This window comes from Chrysochloris asiatica, unplaced genomic scaffold, assembly GCF_000296735.1.
Source record: "Chrysochloris asiatica unplaced genomic scaffold, ChrAsi1.0 scaffold00137, whole genome shotgun sequence".
Classification (NCBI taxonomy): Eukaryota; Metazoa; Chordata; class Mammalia; order Afrosoricida; family Chrysochloridae; genus Chrysochloris; species Chrysochloris asiatica.
The window spans coordinates 7,582,367-7,600,313 of NW_006408655.1; the positions used below are offsets into that span (position 1 = coordinate 7,582,367).

At 36.5% G+C, this 17,947-nt stretch overlaps 1 protein-coding gene across 1 annotated transcript in view; it reads left to right on the forward strand.

The window, feature by feature from the left end:
- Positions 1 to 17,947, forward strand: part of SPAG6 (sperm associated antigen 6) — a 100,109-nt gene that overhangs the window by 45,033 nt on the left and 37,129 nt on the right. Inside the window, exons 5-7 of the mRNA XM_006869909.1 lie at positions 12,575 to 12,780; positions 13,669 to 13,842; positions 14,985 to 15,137. Coding sequence (XP_006869971.1) covers positions 12,575 to 12,780; positions 13,669 to 13,842; positions 14,985 to 15,137 — 533 coding nt within the window. The remainder of the gene's footprint in view (positions 1 to 12,574; positions 12,781 to 13,668; positions 13,843 to 14,984; positions 15,138 to 17,947) is intronic.

Below are 17,947 nucleotides of genomic sequence, written 5' to 3' on the forward strand. Positions count from 1 at the left end.
TTGCTGTGAGTCAGAATTGGCTCCAAGGCACATGGCTACCAACCAGCAGAGTTATTTAACCTTCAGAACAAATGTATATGTGTATATTAACTCTTTTGGTGCTGTAAGAGAATCATTGAACTGGTATCCTTAAGGTTAGCAGTTGAAACTCACCAGCCACTCCTCAAAAACCCTATACAGGATCTCTGAGTCTGAACTGTCTCTATGGCAGTTAACAATAACATTAACTCTTAAAGTCTTAAATGCTTATCCCATTTGTTAAGGTTAGACTAATGACTCTCCAGATTGGGTGGAAGGAAGGAGGGTGAAAATGATGACAAGAGGAAAAATGACATTTTGGGGATAAATAAAAATCACCTGTGAGGTTTTTTTCAAAATAATATGCAAACTTCCTCCCCACCCTTTTGTCACTCCCACTTGCAATCATAGATGTCAATCTCTCAGTTTAGAATTATTGCCAAAGTGAGTCTTTGTTACCTATGTAAGAATGATGCCTCTGTCAGATGTGTTGGTGAAGAACAAAGGTTTTTATGGTAGTAAGCCTCTGTGAGGCCACCCAAAGATGCTTGCCTTCTATCATTCACATCCTTCTGTAGTCTTCTCCAACAATGTACCAATAAAATGATCAGAAGAGATGGCATATCACTTTTTTAAAAAACTGTTTTATTGTGAATTATGTGATAGTTTACATGTGGGAACATTAGCTTTACATTCATCCTATTGTATATAGTTTCATTGCCATGGTTACAGTCCCCTCAATACATCATCAACCAACCAAAAGGTATACCCTGCAAGTCTTACCCCTGGTCGGTTGTCAGCACACAGCCCCCTCCCTCTCTGGGTCTAGAGTTCCCAGCCTTTGTTTTCTCTCCTGGTCATTGTCTCTGCCTCCATCTCTGATGTCACTGCTTCTCTGGGTAGGGTCCCGCTCTCCCAGGCGCCTCTGCTCCTGGACTGCAAAGTCAATCATTCCCCTCCTTTTGCTACAAAACATTTACCTTTACATTTCCAGCCCTCACAATCAGTCCTGATAGTAATTATTCACTGTTGTACCACATGAGCAGCTATCCCCATCTCATTTTATCAGCCCCGCTCAGACAGATTGGATACTACTCAGTGGAGATTCTACCTTCCTCCATGCCCTCTGGATCTAGGCTGCCATATCATTTTTGAGGTTAGATTATAAAAGAATGAAACTCTTTTGCCATGGGTTCTGTCTTTTCGATCATTTAATTTGGAGGAAGCTATGTCATGCGCAGCCTATGGAGAGGCCCTCCTGGTGAGGAACTGAAGCTTCCTTCCAAGAGAGCCATGGGTGTGCTTGGAAGCAGATCTCTACACTCAGTTAAGCTACAGATGGCTGCAGCTCCACTAACACTAATTGCAGCCTTATGAGAGACTGAGTCTTAACCACTCAGTTAAACTGGCCCCAGTTCTCCTGAACACTGAAACCATGAGCTAATAAGTGTTTGAACTGCTAAATTTGGGTGATTTGTTAAAAGCCAGTTGATCACTAGGCCAATTGTAAACAACTGGTTAACAACAACAAAAAAAACAACAACAACAACAACAAAAAAAAAACCCAAACAATTTCTTCGACTTTGGAAGTGATGTCACTATAGTTGTATAGGAGTATGGCCAGTAAATAGCTGCTTTGACAAAAACAACATGTTGTTGTTAGGTGATATTTACCCCTAGTGATTCCATGTGATAGAGTAGATCCACCCATGGGGTGTTCTTGTCTGTAATTTTTGCAAAAGCAGATCACTAGGTATTCTTCCATGGAGCTGCTGAGTAAAACTGCCACCCTTTTGTGCTTAACTATTTGTAACATCATGAAATATTTGGTTGAATGGATGACACTTATTAACATAAAATTAATATTGTAATCAGTAGCCCTATTTTAAAACTTCAAAATATACATTCTTAACTGGTTTTATTTCTCAAATGTTTCAAAGCCATATAGCTACATATATTTAAGGCCAGATGCAAAAACCAACTCATCTCTAAACTGATAAATAGGGCAACCTAAGTGCAAAGAAATGATTCATGACTTTCTTGTCTTTTTAAATGAAACAAATAAAATATAACTTATGTAGATCCTAAAAAACAAGCGTTAAAAACAGAGGTTGAATTATATATTCATGAGTGTTTTTATGTATATTCCTCCCCCCCCCAAAAAAAAAAACCCCAACAACAAAAAACAGAGGGAATGGAAGCAAATGCTGTTGAATGATGATGCATGGAGGAGATTGTAATCATTGTAATGAAATGATGAGTGTAAAACCAATGTTCTCCCATGTAAACTATCACTCAATTCACAATAAAAACTTTAAAAAAAGAAAAAGAAAAAAGCAGTGGTTGAAAAATGAAAAGCGCTGAAATTAAAATAAATTAGAGTTCCAGCAGTTTGATTTTCTAATTATTTTTTTATTAGTGTGCTAAGTATGCATTACATTTTCTTTCTTTTCTCTATTTTGGACAGCTTCTTCATTTTGAGTCCCTTTTGTTAGCTCGGATGGTGGTGGTGGTTATATGCCGTGGAGTCGGTTCCGATTCATAGTGACCTTGCACAGGGTTTCTGAGGCTGTAAATCTTTATGGGAGCAGAAAGCCTCATCTTTCTCCCACAGAGCAGCTGGTAGTTTTGAACTGTTGATCTTAAGGTTCGCAGCCCGATTCATAACCACTATGCTACCAATTAGCTCTGATGATGGATCACTTAATTTAATTTTGCTCAGAATTCTTTATATTTCCATTATGAACAGAAAAGTTAGTTTAATGTATGTTTAGATTAATTCCCCCTCCCCCCCTTCTTTTAGACCAACTTTTAGGCTTTCATTAATTTCTTAGAATTCTATTTTCATTTCTCTTAAATAGTACTTAGTAGTTCTTCCTTTCTGGTACCAAAATACGACTTCAAGAATCAGGGGAGAGCGGCACTTTTCTATATCCAGAAAGTTCCTCCTCGGACATTTTAGAAGGTAATGGTTTAAGATGGAAGTTGTATAAGGTGATTGCAAGCTGTATATGGCTGAAAGATGAATGTATTTTATTTGTGCGTTCAAACCAACTTGATGGCACTTATCAACAACAAATGTTTCACATCACAAAAAAAGAGTTGCCAACATTTACAAACCAGGTGATTTCATATTAAAAAATCAGACTTCTATCTTCTCTTGAAAAATCAAGACCTGGCCACAATAGGCTTATACATTGCAACACCCAGCTGAAGTTAAGTAGCTGCTTTTGCAGTTTACATTAGTAAAGTGCTTCTCCACTCCTTGTTTTTCTTATAGTCTCTGACTTCACTAATTTTAGCCATTTGCCTGTCTCCTGGGTGCATGTGAGTTTGTCACCCTGATAGAATCAAACAGCTGTTGTTACTGTGTGCCGACAAACAACTATCAATACCATAACTAAGAAGAAGAGTTAAGGTCACTGTGAGCATTATTAAAACAAAATTGCTTTTGCCTGATTTACCTCTTTTTACGTGTAATAGCTATGCCCATTTTATAACAATGGACATTCCTATCCACCTTCTTCCCTTCTAGTTAATAAAACATTTCAAAGGAACTCTGGTAGTGTAGTGGCTACGACTCAGACTGTGAACCGCAAGATCAGCAGTTAGAAACTACCAGCCATTCCGTGGGAGAAAGATGAGGCTTTCTGTTCCTGTAAAGATTTACAGCCTCAGAAACCCTGTACAGGGTCGCTATGAGTCAGAACTGACTCCAGGGCACATAACAACAGCAATGTTCCATTTACCCAGCCTTTTTTTTTTTTTTTTTTTAATACCATCTAGCTGATTCCTACCCATAACGACCCTATAGGACAGAGTAGAACTTCTCCATAGGGTTACCTAAACTGAAATCTTCATGGGAGCAGATTATCAGGTCTTTTCTCTTATAGAACAGCTGGTAGGTTTGAACTGCTGATCTTTTGGTCAGCAGTTGGAAGCTTAACATATGTACCACCAGGGCTCCTTCATCTAGCCTTGGGCAGATCTGCTGCAAATAAGTTCTTTGTTTCAAAGATGTTACCTCAAGGTGAATACCATGGTATTTTCAGTCACCTCATAAGTAGGGGAAACTGGACAATGAATAGGAAAGACTAAAGAATTGATGCCTTTGAATTAGGGTGCTGGTGAAGAATATTGACTATACTATGGACTGCCACAAGAATGAACAAATCTGTCTTGGAAATAGAGCCAGAATGCTCTTTCAAAGAAAGAATAGTGAGACTTCATGTCACATGCTTTGGACATGTGATCTGGAAGGACTAGTCCCTGAAGAAGAAGGACATCCTGTTTGGTAAAGCAGAGTGTTTGGCTCAAAAGAGGAAGAACCTCAATGAGCTGGATTGACACAGTGAGTGCAACAGTGGGTTCAAACATAGCAATGACTGTGTGAGGATGGTATAGGACTAGGAAGGGTTTCTTTCTTATGTTAGGGTCATAATGAGTCAGAACTGATTTGATGGCACATAGCAACAACAATTTTATGAATGTTGATCTTAAAGTTCGCCCTTTTACTTCTGATCTCTGTTTTAAAATTCAAGTTATACTGAGCCATTTTGTATTATTCTAATGGTCTTAAATCCGTTTATATTTTAGCACATCATACCTGTTTGAGATCAATGCAAGTTCAATCTTTATTTTGTTATGCAACCCCTCGCCCGTAGAATAACAACAAAAAACAAGACCTAGACCATAAGAACAGCATAGAATGAAATTTTTAAGAAAAAGCAACTGTATGAGAAACAAAGACTTACCCATAATTTTCACATGATGGTTAAGATTTTGTGTTAAGTTGGCTGAGCCATGATTGGCAGTGGTTTGGCAGTTATATAATTGTCTCCATGATGAGATCTAATATAATGTAATTACTTTGGTGATGAACTCTACTATGAACGGCCAATCACTCACAAAAGGGAGTTCTTCGATGGTTTGGCCCGCCTATGGATGTGTGGGCAAAGCTCTCTAGCTTTTAGCTTACTCTGGATCTTCCATCTAACTAGTCATCATCTGATGATGACTTGAGCCAGTGGTCTGCCATATTGCCTGCAGATCTTGAGAGTTTTTAGCCTGTGAGTCTGCAGTCTGCTATCTGATTTGCTGATCTTGGGTTGATTAGTCCCTGCAACTAACTGAGTTAGGAGAAGCCTCCACCCTGACATCTTACCCAAGGACTTGGCACTTGCCAGTCTTTACAGAAACATGAGCCACTTACTTGAGATAATTTTTTTTATGTATTAGTATATGCATATATCACTGGTTTTCCTTCTTTAGAAAATTCAGCCTAAGACATATGTTACTAACATTTAAAGAATTATATGAACATTAGCCTAATACTTGTTAACAGAAAGAATCTTAGAAAAACTGAGAGGCAGAAGAGAGTTGTGATGAGATTGTTCCCCCATCCCCCACCCTACCTCTGCCACCAGTTGTCATAGCCCCACAGAGGAAACTGCCTCAATTCTTTCACTCACCAGTGAGCTATTCATGAGGCCAAATAGATGAGTTATTCCTTTACTGAAAACAGTTGACCATCAAATTTGAAGACTGTGCATTCAGTGTCAGCATGTATATATAATAAATAGCTTTAATTATTATCTGTATATATGTAAGTGTTGGTTAATTTTATCCCCTTTGACAATTTTCAATCTAAAAATGATATACCATAATGCTTAAAACATGTAACATTGTGATTTATATATAATGAGAGCATGAATTAAGTCAGCAGGGAACATGTGAGAAAGTAAATGGATAATATATTAGTAACTTTAAAAAATAAGAATGACTATATCCTATTTCTTAACAGTTTGTTTAAAGAAAGTATATGCTCCCACTATTTTTTTAAAAAACAAAATTTCAGTTACACTGAAGAATAAGATAAAGTTTTAATTTTTTTTTTTCTTATACAATTGTAATGTTAGTATAGTTAGTTCCAGTGGTAGCTCTATGTACGTAGCTATGTGAATGGATAGAAGACCATGACAACAGTAGGTCTGTACATCAGCAACACCAGGCTGATGTTTATTTTTGAAAAGTATACAATCACACACAGAAAAGATTGGCAAACAGAAAAGTAAAATATATCACTCGGTTATACCACCAACCCAGACTAACCATCATTTGTATGTTGGTATAATGTATAGCCTTTTTCTTTGCATTTTTAAACATGGTTATGATGACTTCTAGATCATTCTTGTTTTCTAATACTATATGAGACTGTCCCATGTTATTTTATAATGGTGGTGGTGGTAGTGTGCCGTGGAGTCGGTTCCAACTCATAGTGACCCTGCATAGGGTTCTAAAGCTGTAAATCTTTATGGGAGCAGAAAGCCTCATCTGGTAGGTTTAATCTGATGACTTTGTGCTTCAAAATCTAGTGTTGATCCTACAGCACCACACCAGTAGTCCTGTATGTAGATGGGTACCACGTTTTGCTTATTCATTCATAAGTTGATGGATACTACTTTTTAGAGTAGAAAAGCATAGGAAAAAAGGAAAAAAAGAGAAAAGAAATAATGTGGAATGCACTTTCTAAAATGACACACTGCATGTATTTCCCCTAAACACTTTATGAACTTCACTCTGAGCTCTGATTTCTATTTGCAATGCTTTGTTGATATATTTACTCTGAGCAGGATCTTTTAGAGCAGAACAGTGTTTTACTTCATTCTCCTTCCCCAAGATCTAGCCAAGTTTCTAGTATATAGTCACACTTCATGAAAATTCACTGAGCAAAAGAAGAGAAGGAACTATGTACATAAACCAAGCCTGAGAGAGGAAGGAATTATTCCAGAATGTTTTGACTGTAAGTTATAGAGTATTGACAAATGTCTTAAACAATATGCATAAATTTTACCTCACATGACAGTTCCAAGGCTGTGCAGCTGAGCAGTATCGTGGAGGACCCAGATGTTTCTCATTTTTGTATTCAACCTTCCTCAACATGTTGGGGATTTCTTCCCTTATAGTTGCAAGATGTCATTTGCAGACATGACTATATCCCACAAAGAAGTGGTGTGTCCTCCTATGTGTGTTTGTTTACTATAGAGGAAAAGTTGCCACAGATGCTTCCAGCTGATTTCCACTCAGGCCTTATTGGCCAGGATTGACACACAAGCCCGTGCCCTAGCTGGCTGGGAAAGTGAAGATCAGGCATCTTTAGTCTTTGTGGTGGAAGGTGAACGCTACTAGCAGGGAAAAAGCTGAGGGTTAAGGTAAGAGGGCAAAGTCACTGGTATAAAACCAACAGTGACTGGTATAGAAATGCCAGCAGAAGCCAGGGTAGGGAAAAGGAGAAAGATATGCCATAGCTGGAGGAAAGAATAGTAACAGATACAGGATGAAATAGCCTATAGTATCTGTAATATACAGCGAGTTCTGGTGATGCAGTGGTTAAATGCTGCTAACAAAAAGGGCTGAGGTTTGAACCCATCAGCTGTTCTGAATGAAAAAGATGTGGCAATCTGCTTCTATATAGATTGTAGCTTTGGATATCCAATGGGAGCAGTTATACTTTGTCCTGTATGGTTCCTATGAGTTGGAATAGACAACAGTGAGTTTAGTTTTGACTTTGGTTTGGTTTATCTGTAATATGAGGAATGTTGATGGCACAATGATTAAGTGCTTGGCTGCTGACTAAAAGGTTGCTGTTTTGATTCTACCTAGCAACTCTCCCGGAGAAAGCACTAGCTGTCTGCTCCCATAAACATTACTCACTGAAAAACAGTAGAAAGAATCAACAGTACAAGAAGTTGGTTCTTTGAAAGGATTAGTAAAATAGATAAAGGCAAATCAAATGAAAGAAAAGAAGATGCAAATAACATGCATAAGAAATTGTATGGGTGACATCATAACAGAATCAACAGAAATAAAAAGGATAAAACAGAATACTATGAAGAACTGTACTCCAACTAATTTGAAAATCTAGAAGAAATCCATACATTTTAAGAAAAATATGACCTACCTAAACTAACACAGAATGAAGTAGAAAATTTGAACAGACCTGGTATGGTGCTGTCGAATAAGCACTGGAACCCAAGTGAAAAGGATGGAAAACTCCTGAATACATTTTATGAAGTTAGCTTGACCCTCATACCCAAACCAGGCAAGGATATCACTAAAAAAAGAAAATTAAAAAATAAAAATAACCAAAGCTTTTGAGTTGCTTCTAGTTTCTAGTGATTGTATAGTACAGAGTAGAACTGCCCCATAAAGTTTCCAAAGCTGTAATCTATATGGAGTCATGGTGTGGCACTGTGGGTTAATACACTGGACTACAAGGTCAGTTTCAACTGCAAAGTCAGTGGTTCAAGTTCACCAGTTGCTTCTTGGAAACTCTGTTCAGGGTTGCTATGAGTTGGAACTGACTCTGACAGCACTTAACAATAATCTTTACGGGAACAGATGGTCACATATTTCTCCCACGGAGTGACTGGTAGAATCAAACTGATGATTTTTTCATTTTCAGCCAGTGTTTAGCCACTGCACTGCCAGGGCTCCCCTTGTGTAAAAGTTACAGATTAGAAAAGCCTATGGGGTAGTTCTTCTCTTTCACATAGGTTCACTATGAGTCAAAATAAATTTCAGTGCACTGTACAACATTGTCTGTAATATAGTAGGTGTGCATTATGTTGGCCTATCATGTTTTTACCTGTATACACAGTCTTATACCTAATACAAAGCAGTCCTGGAGAAAGATGAGCTCTCTACTCCCTTAAAAAATTATAGTCCTGGAAACCCTATATAGAGTTTCTATGACTTGGAATTTTCTTGGTGGCAAAATCTGAGGAGTCTTTAAAAAGTTTGTGAAAATATTGAAGTATCCCTTTTTTAAAAAATGTTTTTATTGTGAATTGAGTGATAGTTTACATGGGAGAACATTGGTTTTCCACTCATCGTTTCATTGCATTGATTACAATCTCTTCCGTGTATCATCATTCAACTATATTTTCTTCTGTTCTATCTGTTTTTTGGAGGGGGGTATGTACACAAAAATACTCAGGAATCACTTGAACAACCAAAGGGCACATTCTGCAAGCCTGCCTCCTGGCCACCAGCACCTGGCCACCAGCACACAGCCTTTCTCTTTCCATGAGTCTAGAGTCCTCAGCTGCTCCAGTTCTCCAGGCCCTCATCTCTGGCATCCCTGCTTCTCTGGATAGGGTGCCACATTCCACTCGTGCTCTTCTCCCTTGATGGCCCTAGGGTCCTCTTCCTGGACTGTAAGATTCACTACTCCCCTCTTTTGGTTACAAAACTTCTACCTTTACAATTGTGACAGTCACAATTAGTCATGATAGTCGTTACTGTTGAATCATAAGAATCTTATCCCCATCTCTTTTCACTAGGTATGTCTAGATAAGATGAATACTATTCAGTGGGACTTCCACCTTCTCCCGCACACTCTGACTCTAAACTCCATCTTGAAAACTTCTAAGTCAGTCACTTCGTGTCTTTATAGCCCCCCATTTTAGGTAGCCAGTGTCTCAGTTGCCCATCCCTATCAACCCTGTATACAGAGGGGATAGACTTCTCAGTTGGTATTTTGAGCTACTATATCCATAAGTATAGGTCAGGTTCATCAAATTGTAGCAATTTACAATTATAAATTACAAGAATAAAACTTCTTTTATCTTCCCCTGAAAATGTTCAATTATCTTTTAATTCCATTTGTCCATGAACTTTTTGAAGCCCCCTTGTATATGTATGAAAGCTATAGAAAATATTAATTCTGAGTAAAAATGTGTGTCACTTAGGGACAAATCCTAGTTTTATAGAACCATATAAATTTGAAGATAATCTTTTAAAAAAAGGTATAGGACATTACAAGTACAAAATTGCTAGACCCAATCCAATTTCTTGGGAGTTTTATAGTAAATCTTTCTTTGTTATCTATCTGTATGGCAAAAATGCCATCGCCACATCTAACATCACTAATGGGAATATAAAAGAAAAAAAAAATGAGGGTGGAATTGGGTAACAAGATAGAACTACAGAGTTTACTTCATTATTAACAAAATAACTCAGGGAAAGGAGGATATAACATTCTCATAATTGTTCAAGGCAATGGTAAAATATATGGGAGTTACAAACTAGAAATTTGTTTTTTAAAAAGAACCTTATGTTTTTATTCATAGTACTATTATAAAATTATAGTTTGTTGCATACTCTTTACTCTTAGAAATGGTATAAAAGTGGCATATGAATAGATGAACTAATCCTCATACTCTTTTGAAACAGAATGTTTAGGTCATATTCCGGGCTGTTTAAATACGTACATATAAAGTGGATATGATCAGTGATAAAATGTTTGAATGTACAACATATGTATAATATGGACTGGATTGAATTCTTAAGTAATGTGTTAATAATTAACAGAGAATCTGAGAATTACATCCAGAAATGGCATAAGAAAAACAGTATCATACTTTATCTCATATTTCTGTTTCCATTGGAGTTGGGAGGAATGGTGATCACTTTTTTTTGCCTGTTGCCTTACTGGTCTTCAAGTCGTTGTAGTAGCTTCCCACTGACTGCTTCTGAGGAACCTGTTATATTATTACGTTGATAGTCCAGTCGATTGCTGCCACCTCTTCTTTTTTTAAAAGCCATTTTTGTCTTAGTGCTTCTGAGTCTGGAGATTATACTCTGGTAACATAGTGATTATGAGTTGGGCTGCTAACCTCACAGCAGTTCAAAACTACCAGCTGTTCTGCAGGAAAAAGATGAGGCTGTCTCCGTAAAGATTTACCGCCTTGGAAACCCTATGCAGGGTCGCTATGAGTTGGAAGAACCGACTCCATGGCACACCACCACCACCATCCCATTGTATACCATAAATCATACCAGATTTTGAAAATTGAAATAAATATAATCAACGTGATATTAGTTAATAGAAGTGTGTCATCTGTACTAGAGTTGAATGAACCTGCATATAACTTTCCATTAATATTTGTTTAGTTAAAGAAAGAATGAATCCATTATACAGTATTAGGACTTTTCACATAATTATGGAGTCCTGATGTGATAGGACGGCTCTTTGAAAACCCCCTATAGCAGGGTTGGAGAATATCTGGCCCATGGGCTACATAAGGCCCACAAAATGATTTGGTCTGTCCGTGCCAAGGCAACTTCTGTTCCTTTTGTTAAACAACACATTGTTGTTTTTGTTATGTGTCATCGAGTCAGTTTAGACTCATAGTGACCCTGTATAGGGCTTCCAAGGAACAGCTAGTGAGTTTGAACCACCGACCTTGTAGTTCAAACCACCGACCTTGCGATGGAATGTTTATCCTACAGTGCCACACTAGGACAGGGGTGAGTTAATGAAATGTTTGGCCAAATATAGCAGGCTAATTTTAAGTTGATTATCTTGTATGGCCCATATATGATGTTGCAACTTTTGGAAGAAAAAAAGGTTTCCTACCCCTGCTATACAGGGTCACTATGAGTCAGAACCCATTTGACTGCGCTTAACAAGATAACTATGATAAGTTGAGGAAAACACATATTGGATACAAAGCTGTATTTTCTAACATTATTTTACTATATAACACTATTTTGAAAAATTAAATACTTAAAAAAAATAGCACAGACTTTAAATGATATGCTGAATAGATATCTTAAAATATTAAAACATTTATAAATAGTGAAGGCAATGCAAATCTGGGAAAATAAGAACATAATTTGGAAGGTAGAGATTATAGCAATGTATGTGATTAAATAAGAAAAGCCATGACTGTAATGAGAGTAGAATTGGTAACTCTGTATGGTGCTTTAAAGCTTCTCAAAAGACTTCACATATATGTTATACTGGTCTGCCTGACTGTCTCCCATTATCTACAATTTCAAATGCGTTATTTTTATAGCTGTTATTCTTGGACACATAAGTAAATCAACATGTATATTCAAAAGATATTTACTGTATTTCTTACACAAATGTATCCCTTTGCCTAGATATTAATATATATTAAAGTATGGTCTTCAGTTGTAGACACTGCTTTTGAAAGTGTTTTTAGATGTACAGTGAAAATACACATTTGTATTTTATATAAGGTTTGGATAAAATGAAAGGAATCTAAAAATCGACCTTATTGGCCCAAGATTCATGTTAATGTTTACTCATATAACTAGAACAAAATACTGTCTAATTAGTGTGGTTGGTAAATTTTTGGTACTTTCATTTTCTCTGTTATTGTAAACCATGCATAAAATGCTTGCCTATTGAGAAGTGCAGAATTGTCAGAGCTTAAACAGCTGACATCTGCTTACTCTCTTAAAAAAGGGGAAGGGGGAAAAAAAAAGAATAACAAGCCATTTCAGCCTAATCTACCTCAAATGTGTTCATGTAAATGGAGGTCCATCTATTGACCTGTATTCTTTTCAGCTCAGGATTGGTCCACATGGTTTATGAAACCAGGAAGGCTGATTTGAAATGCAGATGTCGAGACAGTGAAGTACACCCTCCCCTTTTTTCTTTGCTGTATCTGTCAGGGTGAAAAATGGCTTGCACAAGGGTCAGTCACCCATACTCACTTAATTACTTTTCTTGGACCCACAGAACTGTCACAAGCTGTGGTGGATGCAGGAGCGGTTCCTCTTTTAGTACTCTGTATCCAGGAGCCAGAAATTGCTTTGAAAAGGATTGCTGCTTCGGCCCTCAGTGATATTTCAAAGCATTCTCCAGAGTTAGCACAGACAGTAGTGGATGCAGGAGCTATTGCTCACTTAGCCCAGATGATCCTGAATCCTGATCCTAAATTGAAGGTATTTAAAAATAAGATTAAAAAACAGTCATTCCAGGTTACATTGTAACCTAAGAAAATAGAATGTGTACAGGTTACTATTAATATATTTTAAAATAGTAAACATTCTTGATCACAGATATGAATAGAGTTTATATTTGATCTTTTAATTTATGAAAGTAATTTTATAAAAATTAGATAATAAAGATGTGATTGGGAAAAACATGCAATGTTGAAAACCAGAAGTGGCATCAGTGTTACCATTTATAATTAAAATAAGGATTTATATAATCATAGAACCTAAGGGCTAGAAGGAACCTAAAGGTTTTTTCAGTACCACCATTACAATATTTTCAGTTTCTTAGGAAAATTGCTGTTAGTGTTTTAAAAATAGCTTCCTGAAATCTGACTTTCAGTTAATAGTCACAATTACACTTTTATTTTCTGATAGTTGTATTCTGTATAGTTTTAAAATTATTAATGTTACCTAAGCAGTTCTTTGAAATGGTATCAGCATCATGTCAAAAATATGTTAGTTCTGCTTGATCAGTTTTTGTACAAAATTACCACGTGTCATAAATTAAACAATGTAAGTATTGTATAATCAAGAAGTATTATTCATCCAAATGTAATAGTCTTTGATAATCTACAATAGACAAAGTTTTAAATAGTCAATTGAGAGCTATGACATTTAATTTTTAGAAGTAGGAAATTAAAGACATTAGTAAGTATAAGACTTGAATATGAATGTCTCAAGATTCAGAAATCTTAGGTTTTATAAAATACATAATTTTGTTTTTTTCCCATTTATAAAGGAATTTGACTGTGTATAAAGCTGTTTAAGTTATATCCAAATTCTTTTGTGGACACTTTGTAATTTTTCTCTTTTTTATTTTTTTTTGGTTAATAGCGTCAAGTTCTTTCCGCTCTCAGTCAGATAGCAAAACATTCTGTGGATCTGGCAGAAATGGTAGTTGAAGCAGAAATTTTCCCGGTTGTACTTACCTGTCTGAAGGACAAAGATGAATATGTGAAGAAAAATGCTTCTACTTTAATTAGAGAGATTGCAAAACATACACCCGAGGTAAAAAACAAAACAAAACAGAACTTCAAAAATAAATCATTTTAGTTTTAAAATAAACATCTGTTTACAGGTTACAAAGATTATGCCACATTATCTAGTTAGATCAGTGTTTCTCATTCTCAGAACTACTGACCTTTTAAACTGGATAGTTCTTTTGTGGGGATTGTTTTGTTGCTTTGTAGGATGTTAGTAGCATGCCTGGCCTCTACTCACGAGCTGCCAGTGGCATCCCTCAGTCATGACAATCAGAAATGTCTCTATACATTGTCAAATGTTCCCTGGAGAGCAAATTACTCCCAGTTGAGAACCACTGGGTTAGGTCAATGGAGTTTGAGTCTGAAATCTCAGTTTTTAATCATTTCCACCTTTCCATCTGCAGAGTATGGGTGCTGGGGATCTTGCCTTTCTTAGCATTTTATGTCAGATGGAGTAGTGAGAACGATATCATGCCCCCAGATTGGACCACAAAGATCCCCTAGCTTAGCGCAACCACCCTAATAGATGCTTTACCATGGTTTCCTGCTCTTAAGTTCCTAGATGTGAAGGAAATGGACAAAGCAGGCCTGCGTTCATTGATTCTGAAGTGTAGTATCTTTTTCTGTGTATATTTTGACTTAAGTTTCATTTAATTAAACCTTAAAAGTCTATATTTCATCTCACATATTCATTGATATTTTTCATTACTAGTAATCATTACTAGCAAAAAGGAAGATAATTAGATGAGACTATTTCACATCTGACATTGTCTTTTGGCATTCAATGATTAATCTGCTTTATATGCATGCCTTATGATTGGAGGTTTCAGTAGTTAGGTAGTTATGAACTAGCCTTAGGCTTAGTGTCTAGGTGAGGAATTTTGACATCCATTATAATTGGGATAAAAGTTGTGCCGTTGCTGCATGAAAATTGAACCACAGAGTAAAGCGCCTTATAGTGAGTATATTTGTACATTTGAAATAGTGAGAGTATTAGGCTTGCATATTTCCTTAGTGAATATAGTAATTTAACTAAACGATCTTTCAGATTTTACCAGGTATTTCTAAGTTCAAAGTAAAATAGTTTGTGAACACTAAATGAAACAGGTAGACAGAGCATGGTAGGTTTCGTGGTTGTGATTATCTAGCCCTGCTCTCGTCTCTTAGCTTTCCCAGCTGATAGTTAATGCAGGAGGAGTTGCTGCTGTGATTGACTGTATTGGATCCTGCAAAGGAAACATAAGGCTGCCTGGCATCATGATGCTTGGTTATGTAGCAGCTCACTCGGAGAACCTGGCGATGGCGGTGATCATTTCCAAGGTTGGTTCTTCTTTTTTGTCTCTTTAGTATTGCAGTGAGGAAATCTAGCTAATAGTCTAATTAATAGTGTGGAGCTGTGGCTTAATGTGCTGGACGGCCACGTCGATTTGAGCCTCAAGGTCGGCGGTTCAGAACCGACTTGATATGGCATTTAACAACAACAACAACAACAGAATATAAAATATAATGTATCAAAGTGAAAACATTATCTGAAAAAAAATTCCAGCTTTTTTTTTTTTTCAATGCTTATTAGCTAAGTTTCCTAAAGCAATACCTGAAGTAAGGTTTTCTTTACAGAAAATTTTAAGTTTTATTCAGTATTTAATATCAGTACAACTATTTTGAGTATTCACATTATCTGTATTTAACCATTAAATGTATTTGTATGTTTAAGGTTTGACTTTGCTTATTTGGAGTGCTAGTGATGCAGTAGGATAAGTGTTGAACTGCTAGCCACAAGATTGGCAGTTCGAATCCACCAGCTGCTCCATGGGAGAAAGATGAGGCTTTCTGCACTCATAAGATTTTCAGCCTCAGAAACCCTATACAGGGCCTCTATGAGTTGAAACTGACTCAACAGCACTTAACAACAACAACAACAGCAATGCCTGTTTATGAACATGTACTGTGTACTTTGGTTATAAACAACTGTTATCAATGTCATGCCTGATAATCATTTTTACCATTCTCACAACTCTAGAAATTCTTCCCTTTCCTGCCATGTGGGTAAGAGGTGACAATGGCTAGGCCATATTTTTAAAATCGACTTTTCTCTCCTGCTTTCAAGAATTAACATACTAGAAGGAGACAATTCAGAACACTAGTCAAATAGCTGCGGTGTTTGTTTCCTTGCTCTCAAGAGTTTTGCCTTTCCTCAGTTCACAACCTTGTATTAACCCACCATGGAATGTAACCCTATCACACAGTAGGAGCTCAAAAAGTATTTGTTGAATGAATAAATATTGATCTCCAGAAGAATGCTTCAAAGGCTGTGTGCTTACAGTGTGTCTGTGGTAACCTCCTAGGGTATGGGTTTCTTATCAACAGAGAAAGCCTGCTGCTGTACACTAAACAGAAATGTGGTTTTTCCTGATCCCTTACTAATCCTCAGAATAAAAAGAGTCTCAGATCTTTATTTTATACCAATTCCATGGCAATTCTTTGCTTCCTTCCCCTTTTGTTCTGCCATTTCCTTATGCTCATCTATTACCACAGACTATCATGGTGACTAGTAGGCGCTTCCTGAGGGGTCACTGCCTCTGTAGTGACATTGAAGGGAGTTTTGATTCTTGGACCTTCTGTGGGTAGTAAGAAAGCTTACATGATGAAAAAAAAAGAAAAGAAATTGCTTTTGCTTCCTACGTCCCTACCTCAAACTAACCATAAGACTCTCTCCTTCTTTGATCTAGGGTTGCTGATGGCCTCTCCCATCTAGTTTCTCAGTTAGTCAAAGATCAAGGAGACAGCAGCAGTTAAGAATCAAACCACACAGTACAGTAGTATTCTCTCATTTGCCTAAATATTGCTGTAACTGAAACCCAAACCCAATTCCATTGAGTCAAATCGGACTCATAACAACCCTATAATACAGAGTAGAACTGCTCCAGGGTTTCCAGAACAATCTTTATGGAAACAGACTATCTCCTTTTTCTTCCTCAGATCTTCTTATGGGTTTGAATAGCCAACCTTTTGGTTAACAGCCCAATGCTGTACAGGGTTTCCAAGGATTTAAATCTTGACGGGAGCAGAAAACCTCATCTTTCTCCCATGGAACAGCTGGCAGGCTCAAATCATGGACCTTGTGATTTGCAGTCCAGTGTCTGTCTTATGGAGCCACTGTACTCCCCACTAGGGCTCCTAGAGACTAATCACATCTTTTATTTAAATAATACTTTATAATTCTCAAAGCACATTCCTGCTCCTTATCTCATTTGCTATTCACAGCAACTGAGACTGGTAAGTCAGTCAGGCCTTAAGGAAAGGGTACTGTCTCTTGTTTCCCCTACTTCTTCAATCTTAATGTCCCTGAGAGTGGACTTTCTGAAAGTTGCTTTATTTTAAGACAGATTTGACCTTTTCTGTTGGCAGACACACATTTTTAGTTGTAAGAAAGAAGCCAGAAAAAAGCATGGCAGGTTTTTCAAGAAATTGAACTTAACCAAATTAAAAAATAGAAGAAAAACTATGTATGATGATTTGATCTTTGTAAGATAGCATGACCATGTGATATTAATTTTTATGATATTACACTTAAGATGATAATTATAGTGTCATATTAGTCAGAAAATTGTACGTATTCAGAAATTAGAATTGTGGCTTGAGTTGATTGATTCTTCCTTAAGAATATAAAATGATTGATTTGAAGTTCTTTAGTTTTCTGTTTTGATTTTTAGATAAAATTAAAGAATAGAATATAAAATGCAAACACAATCTGTCTGTGTAACAAAAATTATACTTTATACTTGAACATTCAAATATGGTATAATGAACAAAACTATCATTTAAAAATTGACCAAAATTAATAGAAAATTTAAATTTACTATTTTAGGAAAGGTAATTATAAATATATTTCATCTAAAAGGTATCCAAACTCATATTAATTTTGTTTCATTGTGTGTCCATAGTAATTTGTTCTCATTTTGGCTTTACTTCATGAAAAAAGACAGTTCCTTTAAGGGTTCTAAATTAACTTTTTTAACAAAATAGAAAGTTTTAAAATCTGAAATATTTTCAGTTTGTCATGGTGTAACCTGATTTTGCCTGTATCTTAGTTTGTGGCATCAGTTGCTTAAGTAAATGCCTCTCTTTTT